The sequence below is a fragment of the Copidosoma floridanum genome, unplaced genomic scaffold (assembly GCF_036245765.1).
Source record: "Copidosoma floridanum isolate Cflo_tuat_1 unplaced genomic scaffold, Cflo_Japanese_pri ptg000013l, whole genome shotgun sequence".
Taxonomy (NCBI): Eukaryota; Metazoa; Arthropoda; class Insecta; order Hymenoptera; family Encyrtidae; genus Copidosoma; species Copidosoma floridanum.
In genome coordinates, this window is record NW_028321890.1 from 31403988 (window position 1) to 31423756 (window position 19769).

General features: G+C 34.6%; 5 protein-coding genes across 8 annotated transcripts; 2 read left to right on the top strand and 3 right to left on the bottom strand.

Annotated features, from left to right (window-relative positions):
• Positions 1-310: 310 nt before the first annotated feature.
• Positions 311-2973, bottom strand: LOC106637553 (uncharacterized). Its single transcript, XM_014350366.2, has 4 exons — positions 2545-2973; positions 1988-2314; positions 1580-1913; positions 311-1313 (listed from the first exon to the last, which is right to left on the bottom strand). The coding sequence occupies exons 2-4, from the start codon at positions 2286-2288 to the stop codon at positions 866-868; spliced, it is 1083 nt and encodes a 360-aa protein (XP_014205852.2). The 5' UTR covers positions 2289-2314; positions 2545-2973; the 3' UTR covers positions 311-865.
• Positions 2974-3716: 743 nt separating this feature from the next.
• On the top strand, positions 3717-8171 carry LOC106637619 (transmembrane protein 245). 3 transcript variants are annotated; one of them, XM_014350478.2, is made up of 10 exons: positions 3717-3916; positions 3995-4609; positions 4683-5654; positions 5735-5899; positions 5967-6165; positions 6240-6424; positions 6494-6594; positions 6681-6695; positions 6920-7222; positions 7303-8171. In XM_014350478.2, exons 2-10 carry the CDS (start codon positions 4094-4096, stop codon positions 7496-7498), a joined length of 2652 nt encoding a protein of 883 aa, XP_014205964.2. In that variant the 5' UTR covers positions 3717-3916; positions 3995-4093; the 3' UTR covers positions 7499-8171. The 3 variants fall into 3 exon arrangements, with proteins under 3 accessions (XP_014205964.2, XP_014205965.2, XP_014205966.2); XM_014350479.2 differs by having other exon boundaries at positions 3717-3824; XM_014350480.2 differs by lacking the exon at positions 6681-6695.
• Positions 8050-12320, bottom strand: beta-Man (beta-mannosidase). Its single transcript, XM_014350476.2, has 10 exons — positions 11965-12320; positions 11740-11886; positions 11516-11664; positions 11239-11444; positions 10869-11124; positions 10055-10781; positions 9555-9983; positions 9267-9481; positions 8968-9171; positions 8050-8868 (listed from the first exon to the last, which is right to left on the bottom strand). Exons 1-10 carry the CDS (start codon positions 12071-12073, stop codon positions 8527-8529), a joined length of 2784 nt encoding a protein of 927 aa, XP_014205962.2. The 5' UTR covers positions 12074-12320; the 3' UTR covers positions 8050-8526.
• Positions 12321-12971: 651 nt separating this feature from the next.
• LOC106639396 (uncharacterized) lies at positions 12972-17669 on the bottom strand. 2 transcript variants are annotated; one of them, XM_089591494.1, is made up of 7 exons: positions 17443-17669; positions 17191-17326; positions 16754-16860; positions 16043-16672; positions 14191-15177; positions 13831-14101; positions 12972-13755 (listed from the first exon to the last, which is right to left on the bottom strand). In XM_089591494.1, exons 2-7 carry the CDS (start codon positions 17264-17266, stop codon positions 13742-13744), a joined length of 2085 nt encoding a protein of 694 aa, XP_089447620.1. In that variant the 5' UTR covers positions 17267-17326; positions 17443-17669; the 3' UTR covers positions 12972-13741. The 2 variants fall into 2 exon arrangements, with proteins under 2 accessions (XP_089447620.1, XP_089447619.1); XM_089591493.1 differs by having other exon boundaries at positions 17191-17669.
• A 152-nt stretch (positions 17670-17821) lies between these two features.
• Positions 17822-19754, top strand: DNApol-epsilon58 (DNA polymerase epsilon subunit 2). The gene is made up of 4 exons (XM_014350348.2): positions 17822-17838; positions 17931-18022; positions 18111-19371; positions 19443-19754. Exons 2-4 carry the CDS (start codon positions 17955-17957, stop codon positions 19713-19715), a joined length of 1602 nt encoding a protein of 533 aa, XP_014205834.2. The 5' UTR covers positions 17822-17838; positions 17931-17954; the 3' UTR covers positions 19716-19754.
• Positions 19755-19769: the final 15 nt, after the last annotated feature.

A 19769-nucleotide genomic window follows, 5' to 3' on the forward strand; every position in this document is an offset into this window, starting at 1 on the left:
TATTGCAAGTATTCTTATTGTTTATGCCTTTTGCAATTATAATAAGATTAATAACTACCAAATTAACAAGCCAATATATTACATAGATAGCTATATTTTTTAAATAAGTATAGTAACACTTTTTGTTAAATCTTGATAAACTTTTGAATCTCTGTAGATTCTATATATACTCATCTCTGCTTTTGTATCGATTTTTGCGAAAACTCGATCGGTAAGTGTGTTTAAGTTTAACGGAATAAAAAATATTTAAGTCGACATAACATATATATATATAAAGGTATTGGGGAAACGGAAAGTTTACAAAAATATGTTTTAATTTATGTATAAGATTTATTGAGTGTAATGAATCACATTTTTTAATAACAAAAAAAACTGATCATTTATAACGAAATCATTATTTTATCATCAAAAAAAAATAAATATATTCAAAAGCAAACAAAATTTTTCGTATTATTAATGATAAAAAATAACTACGTAAAACTTAAATATATACGCCACCTTTTAACAAAAATCAAACGAAAGAAAATAATTGTATATTACAATATATAACAGCAATGGTTGTAGTCGGCTTTTCACAGTTTTACATCACTAAATGCTTTTTTTGGGTAAAAACAAAGAAAGAAAATACAAAATTTGGATATCTTTCGAAAAAATTGTAAACATTTAATGATTTTTTTCAAACTTGTTAAAATTTCCTCTTCGTAACGTCGCAATAGTCTTTTAATTTAACCACTTTCCAGACCAAATAAATCTGTTCGATAAGTCAACTTTTTTTGTGTTTTTCTGGCAATGAATTTTCAATTCCTTACCTACGCCGATTAATTAAAGCCTGCACACGTGAAACTGAACGAAAAAAATTCTTGTTTTACTCAATATTTCTAATACTGTCTTGATCTGGTAACAAGTGGCCAAACAATGAGAACGTGAATATCGCTGTGAGTCCAAACAAGCCTACTGTCGTGGTTATAGTAAACAGTTGGGCATAGTGATATCTAAAGAACCAAGCGAGGCCTAACACGAGTGTCACAATACTGACCAACAGCCTGCTGAGATCCCATTCAGCTTGCGCTGACCCAATACCTGCACCTGCCGGTATGTTCTGATAAGGTGGAGGATTAAAGTACATATGCGAGGAACTGTCTAACGTAGTTGTGGCAGTTGGGGCTGGACGCGGCTGGTGGATTAAACAATGCACAACGCAATTGTTAAAGAAGCCACACTGTTCCAGGGTTATTTCGTCGGGCTGAAGAACGTGACCGTTAAATACTAGGCGAACCAATTTTCTAGACTCCAGCTCCAATTGGAAATGTTTCCTGAAATATGATAGTAGAAAATATAAATGCATTAAAAAAGACTATTTACTAAATAAATGGATTTAGTGATGTGTCTCGTATTTTACCAATGACTCATCATGTATTTTTTATTCAAACTTATTTACATAATTTACCGTAAGTCAACTGTTAATAGATTAACTTTTAACGTTAATTTTCAAGCATTACGTCTTAAAAAATAATTGGAAAAATGTGTAAAAAAAAAAAAAGAAATGAAAGTATACGGCTTAAGAGGATAATAAAATTACCTTTTGAAGTCGCCAAGCATTTCATTGAGATTACCAGTAACTAATTTTTGATCATCGTTTATGAATTTCAGCTTTATAGAAATATTTTTCTCATTGTCATTCGTCACATTGGCATCAGTCTGTTCTGATTTTGAAGATGCCACTGCAGCGTCATTGCTTGTTTCTGTCGTTTTTGTTTCTCCGATGTTATTACTTGCTTCAGTCGAAGTTTTTTCAACTTGATTAACTTTGGTATCTGCTTCCTCATTATTGAAAGAATCCATGGCTCTTATGAGAACCTCCTCATTTGTGGCAGCTGGAGTTGCGGCTGGCTCGGCTATGACTGTACTCGTAGCTGCAATCATCAAAAGCACAATCCTAGTCCTTGTTGTACAAACAAACAAACAAACATAATCTTGACAACATTACCTGGTAGAGGAGACTCAGGACAGCTGGCATCTACTTCGCTGCTGCTACTGGAATTCGACTGCCTGGATTCGTTGTCACTATTGTCTGTAGGGTGCTGCTGAGACATGGCCAGTACTTGAACCGGGTTAGCTCTAAGGGCAGCGATGCGCGTGCGAGTGCGTTCCTGAAGGATGAGCACGGTGCGTATGAGCGGCTGGTCGCCGATATTCGTTGAGCACCAGGCTACCCATCCTACAAAGAGTGTTCCTACTATCATAAAGAAATTCAGCACCTCGTCACCTACTCCTTCTATAAGAGTCATCTCGTCGGCCGTTGCACAACTGACACCTGAAAAAACACGAAAACAGGGCTTACAAATGTGTACACCTTACATACTCAATTATTTAGGAATAAATCAATAGAATAAATAATAAGAGTAAGCAAGCTAGTCTTGAATTACGGTGATCAACGACTAAAACCAAAATGATTAGTTAATAGCCCTTGAGCATTAGCCGAGGATTAATTAACTTGCGGAATTGCAGATTTTCGATTAATGCGGAAGCTTTTGCTGTTCTCACCTGGTTCGCGTTATATTGTAGCGGAGAAGAAGGTTGATCGTTGATGATGTAGAGAGGTGGTGTTGGTGGATGATGAAAAGTGGTGGACGAAAACGAGAGCCGCTTTAGGTGTACACCTTCGTTCGCTTACACAAGTTCGTACTTAGATAATGGGATTGTTGAAAAACATTTCAACGACTTGGACGATTAACGTCTCTCTGTGTTTGCTCTCCTCTTCCTATTATTATTGTTAATTTCGACTTGAAAATGCACGTAATACACAACAAACCACTAACGTTAAACTGAAGTGAGGTAGTTACTGTGTCGATCAAAGACAAACCAAACACCACAGACAGCTGACAATTTTCGCTACAAAAATATATTACTTAAGATATTTTCTGATGAGAGAGTGGATAAATTTGTCACTGGTGTTTATTTTTTTTGCTGATGAACTACTAGGGAATTTCACGTGACTAAGAACTAGAGACTTTAAAACATTTTTGTTGGTTACGACTGAGAAAAAATGGCATCCAAATTGGCGCGTAATTCAAATCTGAACTACTTTCATTGTATGTAAAATATTTTATTTTTTAAAACTATAATTCCCCATAGCGATATCTTTCGACTCATTTAGTTTTTTTTTTTTTTTTATTACCATTAGGGACAAAATAGATTTTATTACATTTTTTGTTTCAATTGAAAGAGTAAATTTTTTCACTCATGTAACCGAATAATAATAACTCTGCCATCGAAAATTTGGAAATCGCTGCTGTTTTTTTAATCATATTGTTTATCAAAGATAATTTAGTATGTCCCCTTAAAAATATTGAAAAAAATGGTTTTATTTTGATTTTAATCAATTAGTTTAGTAGTTTAGTTACAAACGAAAAAATGCATTTTTTCCCAACTTCAGGAGGAGATACAATAAATTAATGAAACCATCGCGTAATTCGCGAAGCTGAAGAAAAATTACAATAGGAATACTTAGATGTTAGTTCATACATATTACTGCAAGTGGTTTTGTTTATGAGTAATTTTTGAGTAACTGTGCAAGCGTTATAAAAGTAACATAAGTATATATAGCCTAATGCGCTTCAAGCAACCTTAGGAGTCTCGGAAAACTGTGGTGAGAATACATTGCTATGATATATTTTTATACCTGATACTTAGGTATTTATTGTTCTAAGAATAATGAACTGATAAAAGTAATAGTACTAGAAAAGTCGATTATGATGATGAAACGTTTCACTTTGTGTGATCTCATCGTTACTTGACTGCGTGTGTGCCTCGGATATTTGAAAGTATGTACCTAAGAAAATCTAGCCTATATTATTTTATTTAAATAATAATTTGAGAGCATACAGTAATTAATCGTTGTTCACCAAAAATGAAGGTATTTTGGAAAATATACAACGCATTCAGCTGAATTTCAGAAAATTTTTAAAAACTCGTTTGATATCTTAAAATACAGGTTTGCAGTTATAAATAGATATGACGTGAGAAAAAATAGAGGGTGAGGATCAAAAAAGCAGTTCAAAAAATAGTTAAGGAAAAGAAAAGAATCGCAAACATGGACACGGCGAAGACACCCATGGACAGCATTCTTCAAAAATTGGCTGGTCTCAGTTCAGGCCATGAAAAAGCTCTCAAGCAGGGCATTTACAATGCAGTTGCCCTGTTACTCCTGTGCATTGTATGCTCTGCAGGGTATGGTCTTTATATTGTGCTTGGTCCTTTCTTGAAGCCACTGATATGGGCTCTGTTGTGTGGTGCAGTACTCTTTCCCATCAAGTCTTCTCTGGCAACAGTCGTGCATTCTTGGTTCAGCACAACCCAAGAGTCACACAAGCCCTTTCTATTAAGTCTAGCACTAGTTCCTATTAACATTTTTGATACAACCTCCGAGCTGATTGGTTTGGTTTTACAAAATCATCTGAGATACATTTTGTGTGCTTTTATGTCGTTTACTACTTTGTTAACGATTTACAATTACACTCCAACTATTCTCAGTTATTCGATATGGAAGCTGGTGGCAGCCTTCAATACTATGCTTGATTTTTTCATATCAGTATGTAACATTTATGTGGTAAGTTTATTTTTGTGGCATTCAATTTTTTTTGTCACAGTACGACTTGGTAAACGTTTTTTATTTGTTTCAGATAAGCCTTGTTATAATAGGATACTTTTCACTCCTATATATGTACTGGACTCCTGAAAATAGCTCTCGATTTCGTAAAAGCTCTTATGTAGTTTGGTTCTTTATCAGTTTGTATCTTTCAAATGCTATGGGAGCATATCCAACATTGACATTTTGTGGTCTACAAGTGCTATATTCAATTGGATTTATACATGAAATCATAGTATTGTTACATGATCCAGAGGTAAAAGCTAGAAAATTATCACTTACAGATGTTTTCAAGCAAGTATTAACAAATGGTGAAGTAAGGACATCGAATGATAGAGAGATGCCAGTATTATTAGAGGATGAATCTTTGATGGAGGAAAATGAACAAATTGAGCAAAGTGATAAAGAAAAATCAACAACATTGCCTCCAAAACCTTTTCTCAAAACAACTGGAAGATCTATGTCAATGATTACTGATGTGGGTGGGAAAGCTTTGTACGACCAACCCACTAAACGTGTAAAATCGGCAAGTGACGTTTTGACCAACAAAATATCGATAGCCGATCGTTATTTATTAAGTAAGTTGCGCTCAGAGATGAAAATGTCAATAGACTTTGATGATACTGCTGTTGATACTGATAAGTACATGTATGGAGCAATGTACGCCTGTCTTCTGATGATCCTATGGAAGCACAAATGGATCGTAGCTATACTCATTGTCCCATTAGCGTATTATTATTTAAAGAAATTGAATTCTTACTTTGGGATCGGTAATATGATATCAAATCAATTTCTCTCGATGACGAATCCGATTACATCCTGGTGTCAGGAGCGACACCAAGCATTGATACCTGTTAGCATTAAAGGCTTGTATAACGTCAGTATTATTGTTGACCAGAAAGTAACTCACACTCTGAAGGGATCCGTTGATGCAATGTCAACAACTGCAGTCATTGTTGCACTCATAATTTTTGTCATATGTACAATGATTTTTATAACCGTTCAAGTAAGTATATTATTTAATCGAGGCAACATAATTACTTTAGTGCATATGTTATACTTAAATTGATTACATTGTGTATGTAGGTTTACACAGAAGGAGTGCATCTTGTCAAAGTAAGTGGAGAGATTTTAAACTCTACTTTAATGAATAATCCTGACATTGATTGGGTTCCACAACAGCTGGAAGAATCTGTAAATAGTGTCTTGGATAGTATTTATATGCATGGAAGATCTGCTATTTCAAACGGAGTAAGAATCCTTTATTATTTTTATACTTTAAACTAAATTTTTTTACCCAATGAGATTTTTATTGTAGATAGAAAAACTTGTCAAAGATTTAGATCCTGTGAAAGCCGAGCACGTTGAAAAAAAGTTTTTAGAACTCTGGGATAGGTTGTATCAGGCATGGATGATGTCAAATGATAATCCAGATTTAATTGGACCAACTGTTGATGCAAATGTAGCTTTTTCTGCTTGGGAGAGCTTAAAAGACGGATTCGGAAAAACACCTTTACGTTAGTAAAAATAGTTTATCTGTTTAAGAAGGAAAAAAAAATTATTAAAAAAATGTATTCACCAAAAATTTTAGAACTCTTCAACATGAGTAGTATCCAAAATTTTGTCAAAGAAAACATTGGTATATTTATGTCAGTGTTGGATTCTGTTTGGAGTATAGTCAAAGGAAACATAACAGTTGTACTTGGCATGATTACCGAATTGATTTACATTGTTTTTATTAGTGGATCAGCGTTACTTAACTTCACATTGAGTACAGTGAGTATTTCATTTTTTATTTCTCATAAATTCATTCGTGGCCAAATTTAATCTTTTATCTGTTAACAGATTGTATTCTTCACTGCATTATTTTATTTGCTCAGTTCAAGTGACAGAGTATACAAGCCAATCGAATTGATCACTAATTTGAGCCCCATAAGCTGCTACAGGTAAATATTCCTTCTAACAATATTACTGAACGTTCTCAGAAGAATTTTTAATTAATCGTTTTGCTTTTCATAAATTACATAAACAGACCTGATGAAAAAGGGTATGTTAAAAAAAATGATTTTTATAACCAGGTAGAAGTAAATTAGTGCATTGAATAATGAAATAAATAAGCGGTGTTTTAATAGAATTTAAATTTTGCACCCAATTTTTGTACAGTCACGTAGTTAGTTTTTGAATTAACAAAAATATAATCATACCCAAATTATAGAGGATCTAATAATTTTGAACAATGTTTATATCGCACGGATTTTTATTTGCTATTAGATTTGCTGTGGCTTTGCAAGAATCTGTGATCGGAGTATTTAAAGTCACGTTTAAATTGGCTTCCTTTTTCGGCATGTGGACTTGGTTTATTCACAACTTATTTCAAGTAAAAATCATCTACTTGCCGACGGTTTTCGCCACTTTATTAGGAGCCGTGCCGTTTATCGATGTCTCAATAGTTTGCATTCCTGCAACGATCGAACTGTGGTTCACGCAAGGCGCTCTCATCGCCCTTGTTTTTTTCTTACTGCATTTCTCTGTCTTTACCTGGGCTATCACGGACTTTTACATGGAAATAAAAGGGTACTTATCTATTTTAACGTGACAAATTTCTCATTTAAGACTTTGATTGCACGCCCATATAATTTTTCATAAATTTTCAGAGGTGGACATCCATACCTCACTGGATTATCAATAGCAGGGGGTATATTCTGTTTAGGAATAGAAGGTGCGATATTTGGCCCTCTGCTTTTGTGTTGTATCATGGTGGTGATCAATCTGAGCAGAAAATACCTTCAATCTCCAACTAAAGAGGCAATTAATACGATTAATTCACAAATCGATAATTTCGAATGTTAGTAAGTAACAACTAAAGAAAATTTTTTTCTACTGATATATATATATATGCTAAATTCAGAGGTAAAATTTTAAAAATTTACATGAAAAATTAACATGAAAAGTGCGCTTGTGCCTTCCGCCCGTTTTGGCTGTAATTAACATTAAAATAAGTATGTGAGAAATTTTATATTTTAAGCATATACGTTCGAATTTTAATCAAGGCGAGAGCCGTTCTTCTCAAGATTAACGCTTAATAAGTGCACAATGAACCTGTGATGTTTATAACTCAAAGCCAATCAATGAAACGAAAAAGTCAAGTAATAATTTTCTTACTATAGAATATAGATACTGACCACTGTAAAAAAGTATTTTTTTAATTTATTTTTCGAATGAGTATTTAACAATTTATACATATTTATTTATTAAAGAGATAAAACATTCGACTGTTGATCAGTTTGAATAAAAAAAAAAAAGAGAATTAACACAATTTATTTTACTTTTATGTATATATTTATCGTTGCGTGGTATAAATTAATTTATTGAAAATAAAAAAAAAAAAAAAAAATATGCTGTTGTAAGTGTAGAATGAAGTTTTGGCAACCTGCAATCATTTGTTTGTTTACTTTGCTTGCCGAAAAATTTTATTCAAGTCAAACGTAACCAAAAAAGTTTTGTATCGCAACAATAAATCAAGAAAAAATTACAAAGTGTCGATTTTTTTCGATTTTTAACAAAATGTTGGGTGTCATAATTAGCATCCTAGCAATAATCCTTTTCATCATGATTGCGTTCGAAGTGTATTTGCACTACGAAATGTATTTTCCTTCTTAACGTACAGCACAAAATCTGTGATGGCAAGAACAAACAACTTATACCCTGGTTATGCTAAATGTATGCATTAGCGATTTCATCAGAAAAAACGCATATCCTCCGTCATCGATTTTTGCGCCATTCGATGATTGCAATTGACATTTTCAAAAATTTAACAATACGGGGGAAAAATTTCAATTGCTATTGAAAATTGTTTTTACAACAAAGTTACCATAGGATTACTTTATTTTTCGACTGTGTATGCATTTGATGGATTTAAGTTTATCAAGTTCGGAAAGGACGACTTGTACGTCCGAGACTCGACGATTCGTATCACTGATTCGCGAAAGGGACGTGACGACAAGATTCTTGGTCACCTCTTGGGCAGCTACAGGTTGGGAAGAATGAAAATGGATTGTTTTCTTGTGGTTCAACACGTGAAAACCGTTTTCGGAAAATTGACCGGGTATGTTTCCAAGTTCCAGCCAAACAAACAGCGCCAGATTATTGGACATCACCTCTACCTCAAAATCTCTTTCGCTCAATGATGCGTTAGCAAGGACTCGCGGTTCGATTTTTACCTGAAATTAACCATTTTGCGAATTTTTACCACCAGTTTGTTGATCGAAGTGTATTTTTTTAGTTTCAAGATAAAAATAAAACCCATATCCCGTGCTTACCTTAACGTCATTTCTTGGCAAGTCAACTTCTTTCAAGGCATGCGGGTAAACGTAATTGAGTGGCGCTATTCGCCGGCCGCTGGCATCTTTCAATCGGAATTCCACGAGACAATGTTCCCTCGCCTTTGCCAGACTCCCACAGCCAGCTTCTTCCAAAAATTTGTCAAGCCACAGTCGCCCCAATACTTTCGATTCTCTGGGACTCTAAAATTTTTTTGGATCACTTTTCAAAAGTTATGATTATATATTTCCATGTGTAAGAAAAAAAAAAAAAAAAAAAAAAACACGCACGCACTTACAATTGAGAGATTCGTAAGATTGTGGGTGTACACTGCTTTCGAAGTGCTCCATTCGTAGAGGACGATTTCTGCCGTTAGATTTTCCAACGCATCCGGTAAATCTGAAATTCCAAAAACCACAAGTTCCCTGGCTGCGGACAGCTGCGGAGTTATAATCACGGGAGCGAAAAAATCTTTGGCGTAATAGTGCAGCATTTTCCAACGACCATCGAAATCTGCGCGAAAAAAAAAAAAAATCAAAATTCAACGATTTCGTCCCACGGCGTTTTATTGAATATGAATATTCACCAATGGATGACCAAGAAGGCGCTTGCCAAACATCGTTGAGCTGCCAGTAAAGCGCACCCATCGTCATGCCCTCGTTTTTCGTATTGAACGAACTTCTCATCTGACGATACAGTTCCGTCTCGATTCTCACGGCCACCGCCTGAGTGACTTGACTGAGGTATACGTAATCCATTAAACGCACCAGGGAGTTGTTACTCCCCGGAATATCGAGATTTTTGGATATCAACAGTTTCATAAAGTTGGTGCCACTCGGCAGGTGCTGGCGATGTTCCATGAACGAGCTTTCACATTGCAAATCGTTGGGGTGCTCGATTGCCGACATCAGGGTCCAAATCGACGGCAGAGCTTGGAATCCGTACTCGGACGCGAACCTCGTCACTGGATACTGATTGATGTCCCAAGGGTCCCTCAAGTAGTTGTAATAGTGAACTGCGACAAGCAATCGAAGATGAGGACTTTGGAATAAAAGGGGAGGAAAATTAATCATGGAATCCTCTCACCGTCGCCATAATAGTTCGAGTAAGGATTCGATTCGGTGTAATTGTTCTCTTCGCTGTAAATCCCGTTGCTCGGACTCGAAACCACAAACGGCCTCGTCCCGTCCATTATCTCAGCCTCGTGCTTAATCACATCGGCGTAAAGCTTGACGTAATCTCGCTTGTAAATCTCTTTGGATCCAGTGCCGTACCAGTTGCCGTAGAGAGCAGCTTCATTCTCGTTGTTGCCCGCCCACAGGACAATGCTGGGGTGGTGCTTAAGTCTCCTCATGTTTTGGACAACCTCGTCTTTGACATTGGCGAGGAAGGATCGCGTGGTCGGGTACATGTTGCAGGCGAACATGAAATCTTGCCAGACCATGATCCCGTACTCGTCGGCTATGCTGTAAAACAGGTCCGACTCGTAAACGCCGCCGCCCCAAACTCGCATCATGTTCATGTGAGCGTCCCTGCTGGACTTGAGCAAGTGGCGCAGGGTGTGCTCGTTTGACAAATTTTCCGGTACTGCGCTCGACGGGATCCAATTCGATCCCTTGGCGAACACGGGGATGCCGTTTATCGTGAAATAAAAACTCAATCCTTCCTCTAGCCGCTCTTGGACGAGCTTGACAGTTCTAAATCCAATTTTCAGCTCTTTCTCCGCGACATCGGAATCCATTTTAACTTTTACACTCAACGAATACAATTGCGGCTCGCCGTATCCGTTCGGCCACCATCGTTTAACTTTGTTCTAGGGTACACGAGTTGATTTTTCAAACGATCAAGACACAAATTATAACGTGTCAATGCAAATACATGAAGAATAAAAAAAACTCACCAAAGGTATATTCAATACTACAGATGTATTAGCTTCATTATTCGTAACGATTAACTTGGAAAGCGCGCTTTTGTTGGTGTACAGGTTTTCCAATGAACACTCAACGTTCGTTTCCTTATCAATAATAGTATTTTGTTCTCCAAAAGTTTTGAAAAATACTATCACGACAACTTGCCAAAAATTATCTCGTTCGTAAATGTCCGTCGTGATTTCTGTTACCAATGCAATTTGCACAGGTTGTAGTTCTACGTCTCTCCTCCACGACAAAAATATATGATAATCAAAATTAATTTACAGCATTACGTTTTTAACGGAATTTTTTTTTTTTTTTTTTTTACTTATGGAAAATATAATAAAATATTTCAAGTACCAGATACCCATTGATGGAAAAGCTGCACCCCAATCCCATCCAAAGCTAGCATGCATTTTTCTTATAAAGTTAACGTGGCATTCGCCGTTATATTCTTTGGGAACGCACTTAGGTGGAACAATGTACTTTTTGCTGTGCTCATTGTACAAATCTTCTGCAGCCTTAACTGCTGATCCGAAAACGACTTTTAACTCGTTTTTATCAGGCTACAAATGAATGTTATTTTTCAGTTGTACGCAGGGAAAAGTTTGAATTTCATTCAAATGAAATAACTAACTTTTAAATTGTTTTTTACATCAAAACTGTATTTTAGAAACATGTTGGACGTTGCCGCTATCCCGATGCCGTTCACATAAATCTCGGCAAACGTGTCCAATCCGTGGAATGTTAAAACAACATGAGGCGCCCTCAATAAATTTTTGTCGACTAAGCGGAGTGAGAAAAAAACTTATTATTGAAATACCCTCAACGATAGATTAATAATTTTTCAAAGCTCTGTACCGTTCACTTGGGTGATGTAAGCAATGGATTCGTTTGCTACCCATCGGTTTCGAACGTCATTGAATCCCTCTAAATTTCTCCCAATCAATCCGGCTTTTTCGAGATCGGTAAAAACCCCTCCTGGTACACTTGCCTCGAAAAAAGTATCTACATTGGAAATAATATTTCCCATCGTATCAACCAAGAATTATCATTAAAATGGATATTTTGTTTCATTTTTTTTACCTGATGACAATATGTTTCCTCTCCACTGTCCATTCAAAGAAACTGATGTGAGTGCATCGAGATCGCCAACTATCAACATCACTGTTAATATGGTTTTTAGGCGATCCATTTTTTTGTTGCAAAAATACTACAATGATAACTAAACGGAAAAATAATGAAAATTATTTTAAATAAGCGTTGATACACCTATTTTGTAACTGATACATGTACGTAAGCATAACGATCTCTGTGAGTGCTTAAAAAGTAAAACTGAACGTGTCTCGCATAGAAATATATTTACTATAGCTCCGAGAGCGAGAAGCTCTAGAGATAGAGGCCGCCCGAGATAGAAAACTGGTAACAGAAAATTATATTTGTACATAAGTACAGTGCAGCCTTCTCAATTTACGGGAAGGAGGTGCGTCGCGAGAATGACCAATATATCTTACTCATGTCCTAGAAGACTTTTATTAAAAATACCACATTTATAAGAGGCAATGTCGCGCGCGTGTTCCCGTAATTATCGCCCGATGTCTTGATTTGATAACGCTCGACTGCCCCGAATGCCGCGATTTGAGGCTCGCTGGGTCTTATATTACCTTGTTTTCCCCTCCTGTCGATGCTCTCTTGCCAAAGTATAGCCTCGCTGTTACCAAGGAGTGTCATTATTATGCTATGCATATCGTACGTTACACGTCTCTTTTTTGTTCTCAAAAGTATACTATCTGATAATAATCTGCGTGAAATTTTTTGCGCTGCTGTGTAATAATTTATTGTGATTTAAGTTAAAAATTAATAATAAAAAAAACAGTTATACCAAAACGACAGAGATACGAATATTCTCGTATAGATAAGATATGCATGGAAAAAAAAAATCCATACTTACTTAACAGCAGATTTGACGTGAACCATCGTTTCACGGATTATTGAATGATGAAGAAAAAAAAAAAAAAAACTTTCGTTTTTTAGAGATTAAGAAAAATTAATTTCGTTCAAGAATTAAATTATATTTTTAAAACATTTCCAAGAGTACAAAATTTGATGCTTATAATCTAACAATTCCGTTTGCTTATAATTAAATAAAATATATAAATTCGTTTAAATAACGATACAATCGGCTTGAGGCAAGCCAAATCTTTGACAACTGCTTGAACAATGTATCAAACATTGTTTTCATCACAAAATTATTTCTCTTACTTTATATTTGTACACTATACATTTCAATAATCTTTAACGTAACTCGTGAAAATTTTAAGGCAAAAAGGAAAAAAAAAAATATTTTCACCATTCCACTAAAGTTGACGGTTATTGGTCCGATAGGAAACACATACCAAAATTATATTTTATCGCTCTTTCATTTGGCTTGCACGTCTAATTTGAGATATTTTTATTTTTCCTAAGTGCGTAATGAACTGTCAAGTTTATTCTAACACTTCTGATGAATCTGGTACTATTGTTTTCTTAAGTAACTGGAATGTGTCAATATAAAAATTTCAAGGAATTTTTGACAAGGCATGTATAACGTAAAAAAACTGCATTAGTTTGATTAAATTAATGCAACACTTAAACTTAGAGCACATGTTACAATTTTTTAAGTATAAAAATACTATGTGCGCTTAAATATCTTACATAAAGAATTAAAAAAGGGAACTATTTTACAAAGTGTATTACACAAAATTTCTTGATCAAGTGTATCCCTGACGAACTTCAATTTTTTTTTTTTTTTTTTAGTTGTTCTTGATGATGGTTTTAAAATAACTATTTCAAATTTTACCATTATTGAAAAATCGTTTTATTCTTAAACGTAAATTCCTGTAAAGTAAATAAAAATTTACTGAAAATTCTGTAGAATGTGATAATTTTAGTTAACTCTGTTGATCTACTAACCCGTCCTCTTATTATTTGCTTCTTGTTTGCATGACGCTATGTGTTCTTCAAAAGTAATACCGTCATGAGTAGTAAAGTTTTTGCAAATATTACAAGATAAACGAGCTTCATTACTGGTTGATGGCTCAGAAAGGCTAACAACTTGATCGTCAAACGCATTGCACCCAGAAGCGTGTTCTTCAATTTCATTTGCTGGAAATGACTTTTGACAAATAGGACATTGGTTCTTTGTAACAACATTTGTTATCAGTGGCTCGTCATCATCACCCGCCTGAAATGAAAAAAAAAAAAAAAAATCAAATAAAAAATTAAAATCAATATCAAATTACTTATAAATTTTTTTTTTTTTAATTATCTTACCAATAGGACATCTTCATCCATCTCATCATAATTTGTCTCAGTTTCTTTTTTGTAATTAGCTCTCGTGACCATGCCTTGCTGCTTTGAATTCAATACATTATTATAAAATTTTTCTTTTGACAAAGATTTTTTCGCTTTTTCTTCTTCAAGTTTTTGTTTCTCTTCCCTTTCTTTCAAACGTTTTTTAACAGCTTCGTTTTTTTTTTGCGCCTCCTCTTTTTCAATTTTCTTCTTGGATTCTTCAAGTTTTATCTTTCGCTCATTTTCTTCCTCACGAATTTTCTTTAAGCTTGCCTGAGCTATTTGCAATTTACTTTGCGTCCTTGATATTGGCGCCGGCTTTATTTCGTCAGTTATATCAACGCATTCACTATTATTTTCCCCTGTCTCCTCATCAATAGTGTGAATTAATTTTGCTATTTCTTCTTCACTTATACTATTTGTTTCTGATGGAGCATTTTTTTTATTCTTTGCCCTTGGACCCTTGTAACTTTTTTTGGGAGGATTAGGTGGTGTTACCCGTATAGGATACTGTGATACATCATCTATTATGTTAGAATTTTTTAAGCTATTATTGTGTGTACTCTTGCGCAAACTGTGTAAATCTGAATTATCAAAGAGATCTAAGTCTGAAGGTTGTCTGTCTTTAAGAACATTATTATCGATTTCGATCATTTCTAAATCTTTATCGTCGCTTTCGACTTTATTTATTTGCGCCTCTTTGGCTTTTTTGGCCACCTCTTCTGCCCTCTTTGCCTGTTGAAATTTTCTCTTTTTTGTGTCATTAAATTCATCATCGGTATCATCGTCTAATATATTTGTGTCATTGCGTGCAACAGCAGCTATAGTATTTAAAGCCTTACGTTTTGTTGCTCGATCATGTGTACCTCTAGAACTGGTGCCAGCTCGGTTGGTGGTCGACTCCTCGGGCTTTTCCGGAAACGGATGCTTATCCAATGACCCGTTCCATCCATTCTTCGTAGCCACCTACAGAAACGTTGAAATCCATAAATTAGTTACGGTGTTTAAAATGAATTACACTGCAATGCTTTACTTTTTAACATAAATACGATTTATTAAAAATCATCATTACAATTATAACATTTCTCATATAGCTTTACTATTTCATTATTGATAAAACAATGCCTAACTCAAAGAAGGCTGCACATATATACGTAATAAAAAAGAAGGTTACACTTATAATTTATTCATTCACCCATAGTAGCAGTCAATATCTTTCATTGATTATTTGTGCTTTGGATTTGTAAATTGCACCTACATTGTTCATTATAAAGCCTATTTGAGCCATTTTCGGGATTATATAAATATGTTAAAGCATATCAATTTTTCTACATTATTAAAAAAACTAGTATTATTGTATACCTACTTACAGGAACATTATGATCGTACACTTGTAAAAGACGTTAATACATTGATAATCAAAGTGTATATTATAATGTATTGATTTAAGCGCGCTAAAACTGATACCCTAATAACTGTTATTACTTAAAGCCTAGATTCATTTTATTAGTCGTTTCAGAATGGCGTGTAAAATTATAAAAAAAAATTTTATACCATTATTTGAGTTGTCATGCAATTAAAAAGTTTAAAAAATTTATTGTAAAACGATATATCGGAAATTCATGATTGTTGTTCGATTCATTGAAAAAATTCGTTGTACTCCACGATGTGGACTATGAAAGCTTATAATATGTTAAAACGTGAATCTTCATAAATTAACTTTTTTTTTATTTTTTTAAATTTAATTTTGAATCTTAATAGTAGTTTTTGTTTCTTTAGAACACGTTTTTAACTATTTTAAATAAAGATGCGTTTGTTTGGAGGTACCCACCTTGATGGGTGCCCCCCATTGTGACTTTTGATTCTCAATAATTTTTGTTACTTCTGCATCGACGAACTGGTCGTGAAGTTTGTCCATTTCTTTACACATGTGCTCCAACATTTCTTGAAACTTTTCCGAATTCAAGTATTCATCATCAAAGCAATTTGGGTTTATTTTTAAATTTGCCTGTTCCATCTCCTTTGGTACTTTGAAATTTTCATCAAAAATGAACTCGTTTATTTTAAATTTATCCAAATTCATTTTTTTAACCATAGTTGGTGTCGGTTTTTTTCCGTGAGATCTTAGTCTTGGGCCATCATTATTGCCTTTCGAACCAGATCTACAGTTCAACGATGGATAATCATCTGAATTGAAAAAAGAATTTTTTTCGTGGGTGGATTCATTACTAGGGCTATCAGTCTGGTTTACACTCGTTTCGAAGGACTCATCATACACAGATTCAGAAGTCTTTCCTTTTTTTAACAATTCATAAGCAGGCCCTGCTACTGTTGTATCACTAGCAAGTACAATGTTTCGATAAGAAAAACTAGGAAGAGGCCTGTGTAAAATTGTTTTGGTAGTTTCTGGTGAAATTTGTGGCTTTGAAGCAGCAGACGATAGAATCGGAGACGTTTGAACCTAAAATTTCAACATAGATTTATTTATTAATGTAAATAAAATGAAAGTTATTTTAAAGAATCGAAAATATAAAATTCTTACGTTTACGTCTGTTTTTGATTCATTCATTTCTATTTTCGATGCATTCAGGGCTTTCATGAGGTCTCTCATCTCATTGATGTTCATGTTTTCTTCAAAAAGACCAGCATCTGTGTAACAACAACAACAACAACAAACTTTAAATATACCTACCACACGAAATGTTTCTCAACGTTTTAAAACGTACAACTTTCTTAAGTGAAATTTATTTACTTATGAGGTAACTTATATTTTTCTACCTACTTATAGCATAATAAAAATTAAAAAAATCTAGAAATCCATTTTCAAGATATTTTACAAAAACAAATGAAATCCCATTTTCTTTGAAAAAAAAAAAAAAAATAATAAATAAAGAAATACCAATCGAGAGGTTAATAAACATGAGATGGTTCCAAAACTTGGTTTCATCATAAAAAAGAAAATCTAAAATGTCAACATACTAGAGAGCTCGTGTCTCATTTCCTCTTCCTCTTGTTCCTGTTTGGAAAGCGGCTCGTCTTTCGTAGAGCCTGCCATGATCCTTTTAGGTGTCCACGTACACCTTCCTCCTGTGTCCTGCAGGAAAATCGAGTCCTCCTGGTTTGATAGAAGCAGCCACGGCCAGAGTTAGACAACAACAATAATACGCAGCAGCAGCGTGGCTGCAACAACCGCGCAACGATCATGCAAAAAACAACAAAAGTTGAACCCACAATCAATGCTCCTCGCGCAAAAGTCTTCTGCCCGTCCGCGTGTTAAGTTACACTTATGGATTGATTCGCCTTTTTTCTATCATCTAAATAATGTACCGATAATCTGAAGGAATGATGATTGCGATAATTAGATTAGAAATACGTTCATGGTTAAAGGAAAATGATGGAAATGCCGAAACAATGAAACTGCCGCAATTGGTACTGCGACCTTTTGTATCGAGTCTCGTATCTCGTCTCTCTCGAGTGTCTCGACTTGACTCGACTGTCTCGAAAAGAATCTCACGCAGGGATTGGATGTTTTGGATCGGCGTTGAAAGAGCGGCTTTAAACGCTTGGCGCCAAAAATGTGTCAATTGTATTCTCGTCTGCAAACTGTGGTGTATGTTGTGGTGTATCGTAAGTGTGTTGTGCTCTGAAGGTTTTGGATAATTTTCATTTTTTGTACTATTGTAGCTAATTACAGCTATTTTTTTCATTCAATGATATAGTTGGTCAACTAATCGATCTCCGTCATGGCAGATGAAAAAACCATCAAATTGATTCACAAAACGTTCAACATTTATGGTCTATCGATAACAAAGTAATGAACATTTTTAAATATTTTGACAGATTATATTTAATAATTAGCATTCTGCCGAAAAACTAAAATTTGTTTGTTTATTTTCAAGGAAACTTAGTACAATCGTAGCTAAACACTTGCAGAGTAATCCAGAGCTAGATCCAGAGAGTTGGTTAACAAGAGTTGTAGAACAAATTTTAACTCAGAATTTGACCACTCCACAGGTGGATATTGAACACATAAAACTTGCCATAAAAGAGTGTATCAAGCCAGAAAGTACCTTGCAAGAAACAGAGACTGTTTTAAATGTCATAGATGCCTTTACAGTGCCAAAAGTTGTTTATGACTTGAACAAGCAAAAATATGTGATAGAAAAGGCCGATTTTGATTTATTTCCTGATGCCAAACACAAATCGCTCGTGTTCAAAGAACGTTTAGATTTATTGTGGTACAAAACACTAAAACACCCAATTTTTGCTCCTTCTAAATTGGGGCGCACTGACGAAAATAAGCTGCAATTAGTTCCAATTGAATATTTATTAAGCGAATGTAAGACAAAAAATGTTTGTATTATGGGTTTGTTGTCGCAGATAACTGAAGGACACTTTTACTTGGAAGATTATGGTGGATCAGTTAAGTTAAATCTGAAAAAAGCCAGTTTTAACTCTAGTTTGGTTGTGGAAGGTTCAATTGTTTTAGCCACTGGTAAATACTCAGATAAAGTATTGCACGTAGACAATATAGATTTTCCACCACATGAAGCTCCAGACGAAAGTAGAGTGAATTTTGGTGATGCCAATGTTTTTGGTGGCCCCCATCCATTGTCGTTGAGATTTTCAGATAAATTAAAACTGTTCGAAGACAGTAATTCGGCAAATTTTTTCGTTTTTATTTCAGAATTTTGGGTAGACAATGAAGTAGTTTTAAGTAAATTTGAAATTTTATTATCTGGTTTCTCGGAAAGTCCTCCTGTTGCCATTGTACTGTGTGGACATTTTTCCAATTCTACATCAAATGTTACAAGTGCTAAAAAGTTAAGAGAGGGGTTTAAAAAAGTAGCTGGAATCATTAGTCGATATCCAGTGATACATCAAAACACTAAATTTATAATCGTGCCTGGACCTTTTGATTTGAGTGCTCCGAAAATTTTACCAAGAGCACCTCTGCCAAAGTATATAATGGAAGATTTTTTGAAAGTAGTTCCAGGAACGTATTTAGCTACAAACCCTTGCAGAATACAATATTGTACAAAAGAAATTGTTGTTTTTAGAGAAAATATGTTGTCCAAATTGTCCAGAAATACTCTATGTTATCCTAAAAAGGAAATAGATGAAAACGGCCAAGAGAGAGGAGAAAAAGTTTATGAAGCTGTTAGTAATCCAAATTTCATTATTTTGATTGTTTCAAGCATATTTTAATTTTACACTATTTTTCATTTCAGTTTGCTAAATCGATTATTCGCCAATCGCACCTGACTCCGTTATTATTTTCAACGATTCCTGTATACTGGAAACATGATCACGCACTTCAACTTTATCCAACACCGGATTTACTTGTTGTGGCTGATGATTTTCAATCTTATACCACAAAGTACAATGAATGCCAAGTTACAAACCCAGGATCATTCGTTAAGAGTAATTTTTCATTTAAAGTGTACTGTCCAAAAGAAAATTTAGTCGAAGACTGTGATATACCTGATGACACTGAACTTTAAGATAAGGAACCAAAAAAATAAATTAAGTGAATGGGCACGTGAAATGAGGTTTAA

What these genes read in the sequence shown, in the direction of transcription:
- beta-Man (XM_014350476.2), bottom strand. Translation starts at nt 12,073, where the DNA reads ATGGATCGCCTAAAAACCATATTAACAGTGATGTTGATAGTTGGCGAT. An exon ending in AGGAAACATATTGTCATCAG is followed by an intron (nt 11,887 to 11,964) that starts GTAAAAAAAATG and finishes TTTCCAATGTAG; the next exon opens with ATACTTTTTTCGAGGCAAGT. An exon ending in CTCGAACTATTATGGCGACG is followed by an intron (nt 9,984 to 10,054) that starts GTGAGAGGATTC and finishes TGCTTGTCGCAG; the next exon opens with TTCACTATTACAACTACTTG.
- DNApol-epsilon58 (XM_014350348.2), top strand. Translation starts at nt 17,955, where the DNA reads ATGGCAGATGAAAAAACCATCAAATTGATTCACAAAACGTTCAACATT. An exon ending in TATGGTCTATCGATAACAAA is followed by an intron (nt 18,023 to 18,110) that starts GTAATGAACATT and finishes TTTATTTTCAAG; the next exon opens with GAAACTTAGTACAATCGTAG. An exon ending in GAGAAAAAGTTTATGAAGCT is followed by an intron (nt 19,372 to 19,442) that starts GTTAGTAATCCA and finishes TTTTCATTTCAG; the next exon opens with TTTGCTAAATCGATTATTCG.
- LOC106637553 (XM_014350366.2), bottom strand. Translation starts at nt 2,288, where the DNA reads ATGACTCTTATAGAAGGAGTAGGTGACGAGGTGCTGAATTTCTTTATG. An exon ending in TCCTGAGTCTCCTCTACCAG is followed by an intron (nt 1,914 to 1,987) that starts GTAATGTTGTCA and finishes TGATGATTGCAG; the next exon opens with CTACGAGTACAGTCATAGCC. An exon ending in ATGCTTGGCGACTTCAAAAG is followed by an intron (nt 1,314 to 1,579) that starts GTAATTTTATTA and finishes ATCATATTTCAG; the next exon opens with GAAACATTTCCAATTGGAGC.
- LOC106637619 (XM_014350478.2), top strand. Translation starts at nt 4,094, where the DNA reads ATGGACACGGCGAAGACACCCATGGACAGCATTCTTCAAAAATTGGCT. An exon ending in CAGTATGTAACATTTATGTG is followed by an intron (nt 4,610 to 4,682) that starts GTAAGTTTATTT and finishes TATTTGTTTCAG; the next exon opens with ATAAGCCTTGTTATAATAGG. An exon ending in TTAACTTCACATTGAGTACA is followed by an intron (nt 6,425 to 6,493) that starts GTGAGTATTTCA and finishes ATCTGTTAACAG; the next exon opens with ATTGTATTCTTCACTGCATT.
- LOC106639396 (XM_089591494.1), bottom strand. Translation starts at nt 17,266, where the DNA reads ATGGCAGGCTCTACGAAAGACGAGCCGCTTTCCAAACAGGAACAAGAG. An exon ending in AATGAGACACGAGCTCTCTA is followed by an intron (nt 16,861 to 17,190) that starts GTATGTTGACAT and finishes GTTGTTACACAG; the next exon opens with ATGCTGGTCTTTTTGAAGAA. An exon ending in AATGGGGGGCACCCATCAAG is followed by an intron (nt 15,178 to 16,042) that starts GTGGGTACCTCC and finishes ACGTTTCTGTAG; the next exon opens with GTGGCTACGAAGAATGGATG.